The following is a 20,200-nucleotide window of genomic DNA, read 5'->3' on the forward strand; positions in this document are numbered from 1 at the left end:
GATAGCAACACATCGAAGATGTTTCTATTTCTTCCATTATGATTTTTAAAAAATATTTCAAATTGTACATGTAAAAAATACATTAAGGCAGAGTCAGTTTGGTTTGGGAACAAAGTTATTTAAGGCACACCTTAAAAGATACAGTAGAAGAAACATACAGGGGCAAGTGAGGGACAACAAAACCTCCATTTTCAAATTCACAGGTCTGTTTGCCTTTGTCTGCCATACACGTTTTAAAGCATATTGTATATTTTGCTCACCTCCCCCCCCACACCCCCAACTGACTGCTTCTATTGCAGTGTTGTACGGTTAAAGAAAAAATGTGCAAAATTACATTGACAACGAATACCAACACCAACACAAATCCAAACACTGCCCATTTGAGGGTGAAAAAGTGCTAGAAGCATTTAAAAACATATACAAATATCAAACTGTGTAACGTCAAGGAATTAACAAGCATGAAGGAAAGCCAGCGTTTATTAATTAGAACGTGATCGCTGCTAAATCACCGCTGTCGTTGTGCTCAGACTTTAGTCTGGTAATCATATAAAAGTCTTTCTTTGGTGAGGGGAGGAGCTTCATTTTGTCACTTCCTGAAAAGTAGTGCTTTGCTGCCATTTTATGGCATCTATAGGCAATTTGATTTGGGAGGGGTCAGGGGGCCACGAGTAGCGTGGGAAACTGTAGCTGGAGCTTCGGGCTTTCTGCACAACACATCAAATATGAAATTCTGCAGTGGGGGTAATTCTCCAACCACGACATAATGGGGCTAGTTAAAGCTCCAGAGCCACCTTCAAGCAACTTTCAGTGTCCTCCAATCTACACTGGCGGAAACACTACATCAAAGCCAAAAGGTAAGCAGAGCTGCATTTTGCTGGATATACATATTAGCGTTAAAAGCGCTAGCTTCTTCGGACCAGCACGGACTTAGACGCAAAACAAGAAATCCGGGATGTCAAGTGTTCTCTGATGCTTAATCCACACGGACGTTATTCAGATACGTGGCAACTCTTCTGAATTGTGGAAAAATGCATATTTTGCCTTCTTCAAAACGAAAGTGTGTAGACCCTGCAGAAAGGTCACAAACGACCACAGACAAAAAAGCCATCTCAGAGCACTGATACAAACCTTCCAATCAGAACCAAGTCTATTCCTGACTTGAAGTTGGCTTGAACCAAACTAAATGTAGATCAAACGTCCAGCAGAACATTTGCTCCACAGTTCTCTCTTGTGACGTCAAAGAGCAAAACGCCTGTACATACCCTAAGAGTCCTTCAAGATCAAGGAAAAAAAAAGAAATTCTGCCACGATACGCGTAAAGAGTCTCTTCACTCACCCTGTACTCGTCGAGTCTTTGCAACGTTCCTTGAGGCAACCCGCTTATATCAGTTGCGGGCCGGAGGTGCTGATCTACAAACAATGGCGGGAGACAAGGAACAAAATGTGTGTGTGTGTGTGTGTGTGTGTGTGTGTGTGTGTGTGTGTGTGTGGGTGAGTTTTTATCTTTATCCTGATAAAAAAGAAACAGGTTCCACATTGTTGTTCTGACCGTCCTCTATTGCTTTACTCTTGTTACTTTTGGATAGTTCAGTTGAGTCCGAATCTGCCGCTGCTCTCTTTGACCTGTGCAACAAACACGGTGTGAACCATTCACAAATGTATTTCTTGTTACCTTGGTTACCAATTTCTTTTGGCCGTATCTTACTTTTCTCTGTTGAAGATGATAAAGTCTCTCTGGATGTTATCCAAACGTTGCTGCAACTGACCATTCTGAAGAGAAAACAAATATTTGAATGAGTCAAAATCACATTTAATTGAACGAGGTTTGCGGTATGTCACACTTTTTTTGTGAAATCTATTTGGATGTCACTTTTCCTTGCTGCGGTTTGGTTTTCACCTTCAACTTTCTCTACTTTGGGCTTCTATTGCCACTCCATCCAGGTGATGACCGTCGGCAAATAACACCAAGAAATCATTGTAAAGACAGATGTTCAAACTGCCAGATTGAGCATCGGGGAGTGCTCGGCTAGAAGAGAGCCTGCCGGGGAACATTTATCAGTGTCCTTGAGTGCAGACCAAACTATGACTACAACTTCAAATAGATGTCAATAACTTCTGTTTTCTCATTTCATGCGTCAGACTACAAGCGCGAGTGCGGCAAATGAGTCAAAATGTCTGCGATATGTCAAAAGAATTTCAATCGAGTTAATTCGCCGCTACATTATGAGGTCGGTATTAGGCGAGCAGGCTGGGAGATAAAAAGACGCTTGAAAAAGAGGTCACGCTCGATGAAGGAGTGTGACAGTGACAGGCAGACAGCATTGCAGAGGCAGTCCGGGCCGGGACAAGGGAGGAGAGCGGAAATATAAATATGCAAAAACAATACAGAGAAGAGAAGAGAAGGCAGGCAAGAAGAGATTTCTTCATCTAATATTGATCTGTTACGCTCCAGTTATCATGCTTAAAATCACACAGCTGACTTTTTTTTTTTACTTTCTCACATACGAGCATCCATCAAAAGCTGCCTGGCAGGATTTTAAGCATTGCACCATGCACAGTATGGGCAAGACAGAACTTTTTTTTTCCTCTTCTTTTCAAAATGATTTTTATTTGGGCCAAGCATTTACCCAGTCCATGAAAATGATTTATGCTATTTCTCTAGTGTTGTGTAAATGTATGAATAACACAGCAAAGCTCACTGGATGCATTTCATTTGAGTTATTGTAGACAATAAAAAAAATACTTTTTTTGTTGCTCTTGAACTCAACCTGAAAGTGTCCCCAAGATTTTCAGTCGGTAAAAGAAAAAAAATATCAACTGAGGTCTTTTACAGCAACAACAGTTAACTCGACATCAATCAACAGACAGCATTAGATGAAACCTTCAATCACTCACAGCCACTTTAATTTCCTTCACTTACATTCCAGCGGGTAATGTGTGTAGACGTGCGAGCGCACCAGCCGCGTCGCACTTGACTGGACGATCAAATTAACCTTTCTCTTCTCGCCTCTGTTTTATATAAACACCCAAAGGGGTACGACTGATTTATGTGTGGGAAAGACGGCAAAGAAAATTGAAATAGAGCACGAGGACCGTGCTATTTGCCTTGCAGAGTCAGGCAGCGGGGAGGCGGCCCATTTGTTGTGATGGAGAGGAGGGAGTCCTTAAAACGTGTCCTTCACATTCTTATTAGCGACTGGAAGATGGCAAAATAAACTTCTTCGGGGCACAAGTATGCACGCTTTGGGATGTGGTTTGTCGGAATTACCTGCGGTGACCCATCTGAACCCTGCTCCTTGGTCTTTCGAGCGAGTCGTTTTTTCTTTTTGTGAAGAGGTTTGGACTCCAGGATCATTTCCTCCAGCTCAAATGTAGGATCACAGTTTAGTCGCCGTTTCTGTAAAGCCACATCAGCGATTCACATGAAAAGAGGACTATTCCAATAAGCATCTAAAGATCGTGACATTGATTTGCTATTAAAATCCACTTGCTAGTTGGAACCACCGCTGCCACCTACAGCATTGTAGTGTAACAGCAATGTATGAGTCAGCCAGACACGTCTGATTGTTTGGCCTAATTTCAATCCGTACTATTCTGTTGCTATCTTATAATTGCTTTTAGAGAGTTGACACAGCGTGAGACCAAGTCGTTTGTGCAGACTGAGCAACTCGGACATGGTCTCCGTTAAATCTTGGTCTGCCCTCCGAAAAGAAAATATCTGTGTCGAGCTCACGGGATTTATGATTGTTTCTTTTTTTTATGTTCCCTTTAGCTACCGTCTACGCCGTGATTAATGCGGCAATGGCCTGACGAGGAACATTTGGTGTTCAAATAGCACACCGTGTTAGTTGAATTGTCATGCTCACATTGGGTATAAAGCCCGGAGGAATCTGCTTGCTGAGGACACTGTCCCAACTGACGTCCGACATGTAGTCCAGATCTTGCAGTTCTGCCAGACAGGAAATGCGCTTGTGGACGTCTATGCAGAGTAACTGAAGGGGAGAGAAATATCCAATTCTGAGACACAAAGACAACAACTTCCACATAGAAGGCAAACGGTGACTGGGCAGAGTGGTGAAGTGTGAAGGATAATGATCAAATATATTATGCGTGGAATTCTCCCCTTACGTTCTCTTTACATCAGCCTCACACACACACACACACACACACACACACACACACACACACACACACACACACACACACACACACACACACACTCGGCCGGAATGCTAATGAGGTGAATGAAGTCTGCGCGCGGAGAAATGCAACCGTTAAAACTGCAGTGGATGGCTGCCAAGACTAAACCCGCCTGCATACACACACATCCAGTTGATGAACACTTGATTGAAACAAAAGCAATGGACTCCAGACACTTCATTATCAGAGCTTTATGGTCTTTTTGTGTGTCCATCTGAAAGTTCTTAAATGCCAAGCACATATGCAAATGGATGTGGTGCGTCAGTCATGTTGCTATACCTTTCTGAGAAGCGACTTCATCTCTGAGGACCACGCCGTTGGGAAGCTGAGGTGGACCTTGTGGAAGGTGTGAAGGATTTCATTGGCTGGGGTGCTGGACCTCATCACGTAGGGTCTCTGAAAGCCGGCAAGGAGACGGGAGACAATTTTACAAATGCTTGTGTTCGACTGTCCGCAGGAGTTTCTTTGACAAAGTGGGTGTCTTAAAAGCAATCAGCCCCTTTCTGTCCCCCCCCCCCCCCCCCCACTCGTGCTTCTCCCTCCGGTTCTGTTCATTTTCTGCCCTCTATGAGGACAAATGATACAGCGAAAGGGGACGAAGCGACTCTTTTCAAAACAACAAGAAGCTTTTTGTTTCGTCTTCCACCATTTTCTAATGTTACCATCGCTTTTGGAAGAAGTGTTAAGTATTGGAATTGAGAAAAATCAATGGTCATTTAAAGTTGAATTACTGATGCCAATTTTGACACTGAATTGTTGAGCAATTAATGTCAGTAATCAATGCCCAGACCTGTAGGTGGCGCTAATGCGCCTTGAGTATCATTCAGGCAGCTGAGATTGGGTGAAAAGATTTGGCGCTATTTATTATATCCGTGACGTTTTTTAATTCCACTTCTCCAAATGAGACCATCTAAAGGAAAAATATAAACCTCATTTGAGGGAAATCAATTTCAATTACATGGCTCTCAAAATAATCTTGAATAGATTTCCATATGCTCCCACAGCCATCTGTCTCACAGCGTGACTAAAATATTCACCAGTAAGGTCAATCTAAATGTAAAATTCAATTACAGCTTGTGTTTTATGGCGACTGCATGGCGAATGGCTTGCCTGAATCACATAAGCTTCCATATTTATTGCCCAGATGATGCTTGCGATAACAATGGCTTGCTGTTGTTTTTTTGTTACCTGCCCTCTGAGCAACTCGTAAGCTGTGATGCCCAATGACCACCAATCCACTGAGAAGGAGTAACCAGGATGGGAGCCTTCATAGTTCTGAAATAACTCCGGAGCTGCAACGTAATATAAAATATGGAGTATTCAGAGAAAGCAGGCACTTATTCACTTCAGAGCTGCTTTGTTCGAACATTTCCTCACATTGACGGTAACTCTTACATTAGCCCAAGGCTTTAAGTGTACGTGTATATTTTCTTACCCATGTACGGTTTTGTCCCTGCAATGGATGTTGCCTTGAGGTCATCTTTCACAATGGCTGCAATGTTGAAGTCAGTTAGATGGACGTGACCTGTTGAACCAAGAGATTTGATGTCACGTACTATACGGCTAAAGTTGATGGTAGAGAAAGACGGAAATATCAAGTCAAAATCAGCTTGATTGTTCATATTTAATGATGCCTCTGTCTCACTCACACGTTTCATCTTTCTTGCCTCACATCTTTTGTTTTAAAGCTTTGATGGAATTTCACAGGGGACTTTTTGCAGCATTGTGACAGCAGTTGTCACAACACAAACCTGTAACAACCTGTATGTCTGAACAATGCTTTAGCAGATTATCTCAACACATGACCAGGATTACCACAACGACTGTCGGGAGGTTTATTCCATTTCAATATTCCCTCTCAAAATATAAAAAGGAGCTCACCATGTTCATCCAGTAGTATGTTGTCAGGCTTGATGTCTCTGAAGAGAGAAACACAACATCAGCATTAGCTCTGGGTTTTTTTTTTTCATTATGATCGCGGAAAATCAGGCTAAGATGGCTCGTCCAAATATTCAAAAACTTGACATTATTTATCAAGCCCTGACCCTTAGACACATCACGGTTGATATTAGTAGGGATGGTAACATTGAGATACTCTTGAGAATGTAAAGATGACTTTAATGGAAGCCACCTCATTGTGTTTTCCCTCATTACAGTCAGCTGCCCCGCAGGAAGCTGGCAGTATTTAGCATATGAAAGGCCACGTCGAGCCGGGCTTTGTGCTCGTGCCCCATGTGGCTGACGTTAGGAGCGCCGAGCTGAGCTCGACCATGCCCTGGCAGATCAAGCGGTGCGTGTGCACAGGTGGGAGGGTGAGAAAGGTCGCTCATGTAAGACTTAATTAGCTGACATTTGCCTCTGAGCCTGGTGGGTCGCAAGTGACAGAGATAGACAGTGGATCTGACTCAGACTGGATGTGGAGGAGGGGGGGGTTCCACTCTTGAAAGAGGCCGGGATGACATTGTCAAGGAAGGACCCAAACAATGCTGATGGGATGGGGAAAAAAGTCAATTAGATATGAAGCTCTAAATGCAATATAATCATGTTAGATGAGTCAGTTTATCACGAATGATGGGATGATAAATCATTAGCTTTCATCCAAGCTGACATAACATACCCAAGAAACCTCTGCACCTACGATATAATTACGTTTTTTTTCAGACTCATGCAGGACAATTGAATTTTTCAGACTAGTACATTTTTTTTAGCATTCCCGCAAATTAAAACAGCAACTAAAGCACGACGGCACCAATCATCTTAAAATAATCGGATGCGTCGTCGGAAATGGCTTGGCACAGAGAAGCATTCAAATTGATGGTAAAATGCAATAAAGAGGAGGAATATATGTCTTTTTTGAGTCAAGTGAGAAGAAGTGTGCGGTTTGCTTGGCGCAAGCTGATACGAGCATTCTTTTCTCTCGCTTGACGGGTTCTACAAGCTATTAGCGGGATCTAATGGCCTCATTACAGCCTGTTATCAGAGGCAGAGGGGTAACTGAAAACCTCTCCGCGGGTCATAAGATCCCGAGTTGACACCGGAGCCGGCCTACGAGGACCAAGCCCCGAGGCTTGCGTGGCTCACACAAGCATACGTCACGCTCACCCGTTTCTTGGTTTGGGCAAAGGAGCACCGACACGTGTGAGAATGGCGCCGATGCACGTATGTGAGTGTTTTCTCACATGGGGGCACGCTGTGTCTCTGCCCGCGTATGAGATGTTCATTCCTTATTCATTAAGGAGAGCTGAGTGCGGCTGCTGGGTGATGTCAGGGTTGACAAGTTTGGAGAAGGCACAAAAATAAAGCGAAGGTTAAAATGCACATCTTAAATACACAACCTGTCAGCCCTACTCAGAGCCGTCCATCTTCTGCCTTATTCATGTTATCTGCTGCAGACAAGACAGTTTTCGGCAATTAACAATGTCTGGTAGACATTCGTTGATCTTTTTTTTTCGGCACAACATTCAAGGAGCTAGCACCAGCTTGCACCTTAATCTGTATTTATGAAACATGAGCGTATAATTCCCTCCCGTCCTCCCTCTCGGTCTTTTTTCATCTTTACCCAAATGTAAAATTAATGCGCTCGAAATGTATATGGAATATTTGACTTGAGAATCCAGAGTAAAAATGAGAATGAGGCTGCACAATTGCAACGCTATGCCACACTAGATGCCAGTTGTATGCTATATTGGAATATATCGTTTTTTTTGTTTCTGATTATTTCTGGGGGAAAAAAATGATATATCAAAAGTACTAGCAGGCGATGGTGTCGGTGCTTGGTATCGGTATCGTTGACTCATCCGGGTATGAGTTCCTGTATTGGTATCAATGGTGAAAATAAATGGTATGGAACATGCCTACTAAGTAGCAAGTCTTAGTGGTCACATCTGTGTGAAATTCTTCACTCAATTTCCATAGAAATGAGATGAACGTCTCATCTCATTTAAAACTAATGAATGCAGATTGAAGTAATGTTGATTCTATCACCGCATCAGCTGGCAAGGCCGTCGGTCTTCGCCGCCACTAAAATAGAAAAGATCACTTTGATTTGAATTTCACTCAATGGACCAAACGGAATTTGCAACTTAATACTATCGTCCCGTTTTTTTTCTCTTCTCACTCTGACTGATGTTTAAGAAAAACAGATGAGGTCATGCACTTTTGCTCCTCATTAGTTGGCCTCATTTCTTTCTATTCTCCATTACTGTGATGTTTCCTGTTATCACGCTAATAGAACGGGATTGCTTTTTCATAACTAGCGGACGTTACTCCTCCAACAGTGGAAAGAACATTTATGATTGAGGCTTTTCATGCTAAAAATATATGCAGGTGCTCACAGGACTGTGAGGATCATTGTGTGCCGACACTGAGGTGTTGAAGGTAAATGTCAGGGAGGATGGTGCAATTGAGCTACATTGTACGGTTGGGAATTTAGGCTGACAGCATCATGGAATAAACACTTTATAGTTGACTTGATGAAACCACAGCATGGGTCGCAAAATTCACAACTTGGTCAATGTAGCCTATTAGACAATACAATTGTACCTCGGCTCAACAACACAAATAGGGAAAGTATAGTTGCCGGATTAAATCACTTTAAAAGGGAGGATTAATTGTCCTGTGAGTAGTCTCAGTTGAGGATTTGAGGACTTTTTTTTCCTAGAGTTTGGCAGCAGCCGCCATGTGGCTCGCCCCGCTTAAAAAGCACTTAACCTGCAGTTTACAAATTAAATAAGTCTTTATCTTGCACATTTTATAGTAGCCACAGTCTGCAGCCAAGGGATAACGGTTGTGTCGGCTGGGACCTTTGCGTCAAGCTATTTGAACCTTTCTGCACATTGACTAAGCAGTCTTTTTATGGCTGAATAAAATACATGTGAATAGACCCGAGGGAAATGCAGTTGAACCTGTGATGACCTCAGATTTGAATACATTTTCCTCCTTCCAGTATAGGGTGAAATTTTCAGCATCGTTAAACATGGATTAAATATATGCAGGCCATGCTTTCCGTAACATTGGATATTCAATTTTATTCCAATTTGGAATTGTACTGACAAGTCACCAACCTGTGTATAATGTGCTTGGAGCGCAGGTATCCCAGAGCCAAAGCCAATTCGCAGATATACAGCTTGACCGTGCTCTCGGAGAAATGAACGTTCTGCTGCAGATGATAGCGCAGGTCTCCTCCAAGGAGCAAATCTACCACCATAAACATGTCCTCCTCATCCTGGAAGGAATACCTGCAATAGTGGAAGATGAGCAGTCACAAAGATGATCAGCAGTCTGGAATTACATTCCAAAATATATAGATATCGGTGTCAAACCTAAGACCCGGGGGCCAGATCCGGCCCACCAAGTCATTTCATATGGCCCGCCAAAGCAAATCCTGTCAACTGCGATGTTCCATGAAATTCTTTTTAGAGCACATTCTCTTGCAGATGGCAAATTCAATACTCACTCCATGGCATCTTTTGTGCTGTATTTGTATGAAAGGCAACATCTGAGGGAAGTCCAAATCAGCTTTGCTGTTGCAAGCTTCTCGCTGCTCTTTTCCAACAACTAGAAACATTCAGCCTGGTTTTGACATCACTATGTTGTTGTTGTTGCTTAACACACAGGGATCCAAAGGTGCATACTGCATGGGTGGTGATTTATTGAGCTGACTCCAAAATGTTTGTTAGGGGCTCAGATGTTGCTGATAGGCCTCACAGGGCAGGAAGAATATCTGCCAAGGTTGGAAAGAGGATACATACATTGCCTTTGCACTTTTTCTCTTGTACAGCTCAAAGTAGAGCATTTGAATGCGGAAGAAAATGATGACACTAAGTGAGTCAGTGTTTTGACCACACAATGGTACCACGCTTTCAGAGAACCACCCAAATACCAAAACATGATTACAAATCTCCATTCTCTTAGAATTCCACTTTTAAATTTCACCCAAAACATTTTGCTTGTCACTCATCTACAGATGAACGCCAAAAAAAATAATAATATGCAAGCCTCTGTTAAAAATGCTGAGGTTGTAGTCAGCAGTGTGAGCCTACTAACAATGTTCCAGCGCATGAATCATTTCAATCGTCTAATTATCTATCTCCTTCTCACACTTTCCGCTTCTCCTTCACAGACATTGATGAGTAGAGCGTAAATATCTTTTAACCCAGTTAGTCAAGGTTATAATGAGGCAGAGCTGTCACATGCATTTAGGAGACGCATCTACTGGCTTGATTGGCAGATTAATGCTCTCCTTTGAACACCTATTTATTTGTGTCAACTATTTGGTACTTTCCCTTTCACGAGGGGGAATGGTGTCACTTCTGGTTTGGAATCTGGGCTCAGGATAGCTATGCGGAATTGTTGGCAGTTTTTTTTTCCTCACTCCATACGCTCCTTTCTAAAATACGATGATTTAAAAAAAAAAAAAAATCCTTTATGTTTTTGAGTTTCCTTCCATTAGCAATTTTTTTTGTTTTGTTCACAGAGCAACAGTCAGAATGGGGACAAGAGCTTCTGGACGTCTTCCCGGTACCGAGGCAGCTTTGGAACATTGTCTGTGTTTTTCTGTGTGTCTGGTTGCGCCTCTCATCTCACATGTGTTTGAATGTGACCGCTTTGTGGCCTCCAGCCAGCCAATCCTGAGGGAGCGCATCCTGCGTGGAGCTTTTAAGAGAAGCAGAGAAGCACCGCAGGCCACTTGGATAATGGAAGTCTCGCTGCAGCTTACAGGATAATGTCCTTTACAAGGAACTCCTTTCCTCTCTTTTGTATTTAATAGACATTCTGTACAACATTATTGTCAATTCTTTGAAAAAAAAAAAAATCAATCAGATTACGGAGGAAACTTGGAGGGTGTTACAGTCCAACTTTCAAACATTCAACTCAGACAGATGAATTTACATATTCTCTCCAAAATGTGGAAGTCTATTTATGAATTACATAATGTCGATTCCTAGAGGAATTTCTAGTCATGTGTCATTGCTTTCAAGGCATTGCTTTGATAAGCAAACACTGTTGGTGCTTTCTTCGGGATAGGAGCATGAATAGAAGATGACAAAGAGTAAAACATAGATGTTAAAGGCTTGCCGGTACAAGCCCACCCCTGAAGCAATTTAGGCTTTTACTTCGTACAGATGAGTTCTGTAGCAGTATTGCGATGATTTTTTTTTGTTTTTAACAGTAGCATGTAGTTGTGAGTGGGGTTAGCCTTACAAAACGTAGTGTTTTATAAAATGTAATCAGCTGATAAATCTGTCATCGTTTTTTTCTGCCAAGAATCAACATCAACACTGGCCTCCAAAAAATCCATATCGGGGCGGGCCCTTGACAAAATTAATTAAATTCTCCTCCCTTTTATTTTGTTTTGGCTTTAGGACAATGATTTTTTCCAGTTTGGCCTGAAGAAGCAACAATAAAAATAACTCATACAGGCTTGCTTAACAGAAAAAAAAAATCTTATCTTTTGTTTCCATAGGAGAACAAAAATGTGTTTATCTCCATATAGCTGGTTGGTGCGTTTGATTTGCCTGCAGGTAATCTCTCAGTCTTTAACCTTGAACGCAGGACAAACACGTGCCAGCTCAACACAAGCTAGCGAGTTCGGGCGAGAGCCGCTGCTGACCCAAGCACATCTCCAGAGGAAAGCCCCCTCCCCTCCCATGGGGAGAATTTCCACTGCCAAAAGCATTCACTTTCAGACTCTTCCAACGCAGCATGCCGGAAAACATGCGCTGTCATTGTTTGCCCCATAAGTCCGTGTCTGGAGCCTCCTCCGAGATAAGCTGTCCTTAACTTTCTGTATGCCATCCTCTCTTTTCGCTATCCCTCTATCTTAACTTGTTTATGGCCGAGATTGTTTCTCTCCGAGCAGACTTTTTGCCAGATATGGCGTAACGTCAGGGTGATCCAAAACAGTGAAGAAATTAAAACAAAGTGATAGCAATTAACAGCAAGGGACTGGAAGAGCTTGTTGGTTTTCATTCAGCCACGCCGGTTTTGGAACTGGATGGCAGAGGCGTGCTTATCAAAAATAAATGAAGCCTTTCAGACAGTAAGGTAACAAAGCGCACATGTGAAGCACCTCCGAGATGCTTGATACGATTTCAAACGATGATCACCGAGTTGCTCAAAAGGAGCCCCGTGACTCACGTTGATGATTCGCAATCTGAAGGCTGAGGCTGTGTCCTTAAATCCCCCAAAGGCAGTGAGGCAAATGGGTTGGAAAAAAAAAATGAAGCTTGAGAGGAGCAAGCAAACTACTTTTTTTTTTTTTCTTCCCCCCCATTTAGCCACTTCAAAGGGTAGCATGCGCATGAAGGATTGTGGGTGTTCATGACTCACCACGGACTGAACACCATTTTAATGGGTCATTTTGGCTTTTGAGTGTATTTCAACGCGCTGATGGACAGTGTCGCGATGACAATGCCATAGGGAGGAATTTAAATGGCTTTTGTGGTCATGAGGGGAGGCTTGGGAAGTGGAAATCAATGACAGAGTATTTCAGAGGTTCTCACACGAGGCGATTTCGTCCCACGGTTCATCCGTATGAAATTTAATAGACTGAGTAAAGACGCATTAAGAGAACAATAAAAACACTAGTAAGGGAGATTTACCAGATGTTGACCAGAAAAGGATGCTCCAGGTTCTGCATGATCTGCAGCTCTTTCAGGACGTTCCTCACTTCGTTACGCTCCACACATTTTAACTTGTTCATGTATTTCATAGCGTACATCTTCTTGGTGTCTTTCTTCTGCACGATGCAAACCTGGGAGGAGCAGAAATATTTCAATTGCTGTTATCTATTTGAACAAATGTATTGGATTAATTATGTTTTGAGGTCCGGAATTTTGAAAAGATTCATTTCAGGACTGCCTAGTCATATTGTCTTATTTTTTGTCTTATTTTCAAAATCTTGTCAAGTAAAACCTTTTGTCGGCAGATCATTTTGCTTATTTTAAGTATTATTTTTCTCAGTTTGACATTTTTGGTGCCTATTTTTAAAGTATTATGTTTCTCAGTTGAACTTTTTTTCAAATTATTTTTCTCAATCTAACATATTTTTTCTTCAAAATTTCCAGAGGAATTGTTGCAGTGCAGTGGAGGAGGGCAGCAACAGCAACAGCAACAGCAGCAGCAGCAACCCGTTACTACTCCATTTTCGGAGAACCTGGATCCGGATTGGCTCTCCATGAAATAAATGACATCGGGGTGCTTACCGTCTTTTGACAGTAAGACTATAGCCGCTCCAGAGACGTGCGTCTGTGCTACAAGCATCAATAAGCTCGTGATTACCGTTATCTGTTATCTAAGAGAGTCTTGTGTGGAGCAGCTGGCGCAGTTAATCAACCAGAGCCTGATCACATCACTCCCCCCATTGAGCAGCTTGCCATGTACCGTGATTAGACTGCTTATCTGTCGTCAGACAGAATGTTGATGCTGTACACTTGGCCACATTGTTAGAAGCCATTGCACATGCCCCAAAAAAAAAAAAAGCTGATGTGAATGATTACCCTGCACAATACAGCTCAAACAAATCTCGAGACTGTTAAAGACGCCGGATGGGTGCTGATATTGTTTAGGACAGAGCCAATGAAATGTCTTTAACATCATACTTTGGAGTTCTCACCAATGGCTCAATCCAGAAATTGTAAAAAGCAAGAAAAGGCCCTTTTTTTCCTCATTTTTATTCTTTTCTATCAAGACAAAATTCAAAAATGAGCTCACCTTCCCAAAGCTTCCTTTTCCTATTGCTCGGAGGATCTGGAAGTGGTCAAAATTGACTGTGGGGGAAAAAAAGGAGAATATTTTATTATTATTTGAACTTCTTTCCATTTTTGTTTTTTAATTGAAGCTCCTCTTTCACACACGCAGGCACACACATCACTCTCATCCATTAAGCAGCAGCAAGCACTGCCATTTGAAACAGGATGGGCTGTTTGTTTCTGGTTACCATGACAACAAAGGGAATGAGATTTTCCCCTCTCTGCACTTGCTCTAAGGACTGGACAGCTGCTTTGACGTACTCATCTGAGCATCATCTACTCATATTTGCACAAAGAAAAGTACACACACTTTGGATTTGACAGTTTGGATTAGTAACACTTTCTTTTTTTGCATCTCGTCCTAATTTTTGTGTACTCAACTTACTCCGATAGAGGCCTGATTTACAATTCATATTTCTAAGCTGGTGCACACATACCTCATTCTGTTCACGCCAAATACAGCCACACAGCATGCATAAACATTCTCAGTTCCCCAATGAGCTACTCGAAGATTCTTTTTCAGAGAGACAGCTGCCTGCAAGTGGAGGCGACTGTGGTATTGTTCCGGCAGATACGCTATGTTAAATGATGGAAACATGAGCAACAGAGCGCGTAATTAGTGCAATCCAAACAGGAGTGTAATTGACGCGTTGACAGCCGTACATGGAATGTGGAAGTCATCAAAATGAGGAAGCTCATTTGCTTGTCACTTTGCATTTGACTGACATATTGGAATGATGGTTTTTGGTTGTGACCCATCCAAATGATTTTTGTCCTTTTTTTCTGTGAGTGTAATCCCCACTATAAAATGTCATCATTCACACTAAACTCAAGAGATTGGAGTCATCACAGTGGGGAAAAAGCGGTAGTATGCTAGTCGATCTTGGACTTTTGTAGGATATTGTACAAAAAGTCGAGCAGTATAGTATAACGGTGAATATGTATTGATTTATTTATATATTTTGAACCGTTCTAAAGGATACTGGTCACTTCTAGCATAATTCCAATCTGCAAATTATTTAGACTATTAACTGTAGCAATAAATAAATACATAAATAATTAAATAAATCAATAAACTGGGACCTGGATTACGCTGATTCTATTTTAACATCGTAAAACAGTTCGAGCCACAAGGGAACATCAGGCCTTACGTCGTTAGTCGGACCTCAGCAACAAAAGCCCTCAGGCCCATGTGGCAAAGCGAGGTGAATAAAGCACCACCAGCAGTAAACAAACATTTTAAGCACAGTCGCCTAGTTACCCAAGGTGGAAAATATATGTAGCGCGTAGGGGATACACATTTCATCCCCAAAGGAGATCAACATGTCCTGGCAGGGTTCACTGTCACCTCATTTTGGATCAATTCATGTGGGCTAAGTGTTAGCTGCGCAACATCTCAGTCTGCCCCGGCTGATGCAAGGCAGGAAAGCCTTCCCTTATCTCTAACCGTAATACTGTCTTCACAAAAAGAAAACTTGGATAAAAACCAAAAATTAGATTTGATTTGAATTTTTTTTTAACTCGACTTTTGTCAGTTTTAACATAACATTGTTATCGGGATACGTGGCAAACTTTGAAATTGGCATTTAACCAAACATTTTCCGGAGAACAGTTTGTATCAAAACAAATCAAACTTGATGGCCCGGTGTCATGCGTGATTGCACAAAACATACTGCAAAACCTCAGCATGCCTCCAGAAGTCAAAGTTTAGTGAACCTCCAAGGATTGATTAGGGACTTGTTTATTATTTTTTATCTAACCACACACACACACATGCTTGCAAATGGATCCTTTGCTATAATTTGGTAATGAGGTCATGGAAATAAAATCCCATCAGTGGAGTTGAACAATTAAAAAATAAAATAAAATACTACCCAAGAAACTCTCTGAAAAGGTGCACGGTAAAGACTTGGCTATGAGTGCCGTTTTACCGGATGCTAAGCCGGATGACTATGCAGCAGTGAGGTTCACCATCATTGATGAATGATTTTGTTGGAAAGGTTTGCATCCAGTCAAAAGTGTGTGATGTTAGTGGTGATGTTTGACAAGGGCAAAGTTGTGTGCACATTCAAGAAAACAAATTGATGGAAATCCTATGGCTGCAGCTATCCGGAAGAGCATTCCTGTAGTTAATAAGGCCGTGAATATGTCAAATCTATCATTTAGAAGTGCATTTCTGATTTAATCAACATGTCAGACTGACTTAAGTTATAGTCTGTGGAATGCTGCCAAACACTTGGATCAATACATTCAAATTCAAGCATCTTCACACAGAATCGGGTGACACCTTCAAACTTTTTGCAAATAGTAAGACTGCAGACTTTCTCCCACAAATGCCAGTGGTGGGCCACAGTGCTATTGGCCTGTAAGTCAGAAAAGTTTCAGGACTAGTATCACCAAAAATATACAAACTACAATATATGAGATTTTAATCTTCCTGGCTGATGCTGGACAACCTTGTCACTCAACACAGATGTTTCTTTTTTTCCTCTGGATAATTTCAAGTCTTGAATTAAGCAGACATGTTTCTGAAATGGGAAAACCATGCAAGCAGAGGAGAATATGCAAATGAGTGACTGTGAAGCAGATGTGCCAACCATTCTTCCACGTGCTGCCTCCTTGAAATATGAATATGAAAAACTGTTGCTCCTCTTCACTCTCTATGCATGAATAGGTCATGGCGCACAGTGCTGTCGCCATATGGTGTCATTGAATTATTTTTTTAATCTGAACGGAGCGGCAGTGTCCGATTCAATCATTACATTATGAAATGGAATCCTAATCAACCAGACTTTTTCTTTCTTCTTGAAAACCTTTCACCTTGAACTAGCTTCATTTTTTTCTGGTGAAAGACGCCCTTGAGCTTTTTTTTATATGTAAGATGAAATGTCTTCTACATCAAAGTCCAGTTCAGTCCAGTCTCTTGAGGATTTACAGCACAGCATTTTTCTTTTCAACACGATTTCAGCCACAAAAGTACATGAAGAGATTTTTGGACTCTTCAAAGTTAAAACTCACCCTCGTCGCTGTCACCCGTGATGGAAGACTTGCTGGACTGTCCAAGCCCCATGGCGACTCCTCAGTCAGCCTCCGCTTCAGCTCCTGTCGCTTAACTCCGCATCCAAGAGCGGGATGCTCTCATAGCCTGGTTAGCAACTCTTTCTCAACCTTGGCACACACGCATGCAACCCTGCATCTTTATGGGGAAGGGGGGAGCACAGGTGGTCCAAGTCCTACAAACGCACCCTCCTTGAGAATTACTGATGTCTGGAGGAAGTGCAGGTAGAGCGATATGTTTGGCAAGATTGAGAGGAGAAGGCTTGATGTCTCTGGTGACTGTCTAACCTGTGTGGGGAGAAGGCAAACGTGACATCGTGAGTGGAAGGGAAGGAGGGGGAGCTGGAGGCGGCGCATAAGTGAGGCAAATAGCGAGCAGGAAAAAGGGCGTCTCATGCATAAAACAAAGTGTCTCAGCATTGAGCAGTTCTTCAATTGTGACAATGTACAAGAAAACTTGTCTCACAAGCGTTAGTATTTCAGTGTTTTTTGAGTGCCAGACAAGAACTGCTGTTTTCCTCTTTCACACCCTGCCTAACTGGTTTGTAAAAAATGCAACTGGTCAAGGTGCAGTCTTCCTACAGTTATAGGTCCAACTTGTTTTTTTTCTCCCTCTAACTCTAAAATAAAATAAAAAAAAACATTTCCAGAGTCAACGGGGGAAAAAACTGTACAGGTCATGGTACGACCCAAGTGGCAAATTATTGGAACCCTAAAACACAATAATATAGCTTTTAATAGTTATTTGGCCAACACACCAAGAAGTGTACTTATGGAGATCAGGTCTGCAGTGGCCTCCAACCACTGGATGCACAAATGAATGAATGGTTGATATTCTGGCTGGAGTGGTGCTCGATTGTGTCCTCGAACTGCAGATCTTCAATGGCATGAATAAAGTGACATGCATGCACGTGTGGTGGGTGGGGAACCATCTTTTTTTTTCCCATGCAATGTAACTCACAGTGAAGATGTGACAATATTCTCCCCAAACTAGTGCGTGGAGCCGCATCTGCACAGAGGACACCCTTGCGCAGATGATGATGATGATGAAGGGTGAAGCATGCACTGAATAGAAAGTCCCCCACGCGGGACAAGTGCGGAACACGTACCTCTCTGCTTGCGGAGCTTATGAGCATCTGCCCGGCTTGCAAGAGAGAAACAGTGCTGCTCTGAAAGCCTCACTTATTCGGAGCTCGCCCCACAGAAAAAAAAAAAAAAAAAAGAGAGAACAAAAAGGTTGCGTATTCCGGAGGATGTCTGTTGTTTTTTGGTTCCTAAAAAAAAAAAGCTCCTGATCTCCACCTTGCCGCCTGTGCGGTGTGTGCTTCTCATCACCGTGGCCACGCGTTTGGGGTGGCGCGCACACGTCCGTGGAGCTGTGACGCTGCACGGCTGGCTGACGAGCACGTTCCTCATGCACCCACATAGAATCAACCTGAGAATGGCTTGGCACCCTTCAATTGACTGGATTTTGCGCAAGTGACACCTTTAACAGTAAAAACACCTCTCCCCTCCCCTCATGGAAAATGTACAAAAGAAATATTTGACATCATCTTGTGACAATTGGTTAAGCAACCGCTTCTGCAGGCTGCAGCTGCATCTTATCCTGATGTGAATTGCATTGCACATAAAAAATAAGTGTTCCGATATATCTGCTCTCAAAGATTAAATGCTAGTGTATTTAAAAGTTAAAAACAACTGAACTCTTCTTCAATGTACTGTTGAAGGGGTTGAAGGTCTGACAACAGACGGGGGTTGAGTCATCAAAAAATAGGATGATAAATATTCTTATTGTTGCCAACTTTATCGTTCTCAGAGTCCTTCCAAAACACTCAATGAGAAATGTTCAGGTGGGTCAATCCGACCTCCTGCACACAATAAATGTGCTGACCGCTTCTCACCAGGTCTGGAAGTGAGACACTATTAAAGCTGACATGGACAAGGACGCGGTTTCTCTCACCTGGACACAGAAAGAGTGAGCCAATTCAGCTGCCTAAGCAGGATGGTCCTGTTTTGAAACCGAATTGGTCTCCCAGGAAGTCAAGGAAGTGTAAATAAGGAGGACTCATCATACGTGGAGTGCTTGCAGACGGACTCAGTATGAAAAACATGGGAGAGTGGCTCCCTCTACTGATAGATAGAAAAAAATGATACAACATAAACCCACATTTTGCATTCATTAGTCATGTGGGATCTTTCTTGCATCTCATTTCAGTCATTCATATTCCATTAAAGCATATTAGTGGATCACCTTGGCTATGAAAACCCAAAAGCTTCTATAAATCCTTTATTGTACAATTACTATTTTTTGCATTTGATGTAATTTAGCAATGCGATTCATATATTGTATGAATTGCATTTTTCTTTTTAGACTGTAACACATTTTTACATCCCCTTGTATTCAGTCGTAATGGCCCAATACTTTTGTCACCTTCTGCATCTGATGACTCATCTGTGTCTCAGCTGCCTGGCGTGCATGAGAAATAATGAGGTGTTAACCAGTTGTGACAAAAGCCAACGGCAACCAACACACCTGCTGCTTGCTTTGCCGCAAAACAAAATGTGTTGACGGCTTTCTCAAGGATCATGTCGGGCGAAAATAATATTTGTCCTACAGTGTCCGCCATATGCATCTGGGGACTACACACGCTTGCACAAAACAAGTAGAGAATTAGGAAGTTCAGTGGAACATGAAACAGGAAGCAGAGGGACTGATGTCTGTCTAATGGCTCATTAAACAGGGTTTATGTGGATTATGACAAATATTCAAGATTTCCAAAACGTCTGATCTTCCTCTCATTTTTGGGCTGATTTCCTCCTGTCTGGGAAATATTGCTATGGGGCATTAAAGGCTTTCGTCGTAAAGGTGCACATATGGGTCAAAAGTTTGAAAAATGTCCAGAAATGACTAATGTGTTTGTTGTCTAAATCAAAGGAATGTGAACTTCATGCTTTGTAGTTTTTCTCTTGCAGGACATTTGTCTGTGCCTAAGGGGAATATTGAATAAAATTGGTTTCAATAATGACACCCATGCAACTCACGAATGAATGAGCAGAGAGCCTTCACTCGATTGGCCTGTCGAGAACCGTTCGTCTCGCAATTAATTCATTGGCTAACCTTTGCGTTCATTCCAAGGAGAAAATGCAAATGAGGCGTTCATCTTACACTGAGTGTGGTATTCACATTTCCA

The 20,200-nt window shown here is 42.1% G+C and overlaps 1 protein-coding gene across 3 annotated transcripts; it reads right to left on the reverse strand.

Annotated features, from left to right (window-relative positions):
- Positions 1-97: 97 nt before the first annotated feature.
- On the reverse strand, positions 98-18,267 carry stk32a (serine/threonine kinase 32A). 3 transcript variants are annotated; one of them, XR_015068774.1, is made up of 14 exons: positions 18,119-18,267; positions 16,971-17,297; positions 13,915-13,970; positions 12,804-12,955; positions 9,264-9,437; positions 6,082-6,119; positions 5,636-5,725; positions 5,389-5,492; positions 4,480-4,596; positions 3,867-3,992; positions 3,269-3,397; positions 1,706-1,770; positions 1,337-1,623; positions 98-1,068 (listed from the first exon to the last, which is right to left on the reverse strand). XR_015068774.1 is itself a non-coding variant. In XM_085936646.1 (14 exons), the coding sequence occupies exons 3-14, from the start codon at positions 17,020-17,022 to the stop codon at positions 1,506-1,508; spliced, it is 1,221 nt and encodes a 406-aa protein (XP_085792772.1). In that variant the 5' UTR covers positions 17,023-17,120; positions 17,198-17,297; positions 18,119-18,267; the 3' UTR covers positions 98-1,505. The 3 variants fall into 3 exon arrangements, 2 of the variants coding, with proteins under 2 accessions (XP_085792772.1, XP_085792771.1); XM_085936646.1 differs by having other exon boundaries at positions 98-1,623; positions 16,971-17,120; positions 17,198-17,297; XM_085936645.1 differs by lacking the exon at positions 18,119-18,267 and adding an exon at positions 17,971-18,026 and having other exon boundaries at positions 98-1,623.
- Between the last annotated feature and the right edge of the window lie 1,933 nt (positions 18,268-20,200).

Source organism: Syngnathus leptorhynchus, chromosome 17, assembly GCF_054491065.1.
Source record: "Syngnathus leptorhynchus isolate UIUO chromosome 17, UIUO_Slep, whole genome shotgun sequence".
NCBI classification, from domain to species: domain Eukaryota; kingdom Metazoa; phylum Chordata; class Actinopteri; order Syngnathiformes; family Syngnathidae; genus Syngnathus; species Syngnathus leptorhynchus.

Excerpts from the sequence above, each read along its gene's own strand:
- stk32a (XM_085936646.1), bottom strand. The coding sequence starts at position 17,022 with ATGGGGCTTGGACAGTCCAGCAAGTCTTCCATCACGGGTGACAGCGAC. Across the intron at positions 6,120-9,263 it reads TCCAAGCACATTATACACAG|AGACATCAAGCCTGACAACA; the intron begins GTTGGTGACTTG and ends TTCTCTCTTCAG. Across the intron at positions 1,771-3,268 it reads GTTCAGATGGGTCACCGCAG|AATGGTCAGTTGCAGCAACG; the intron begins GTAATTCCGACA and ends TTTTCTCTTCAG.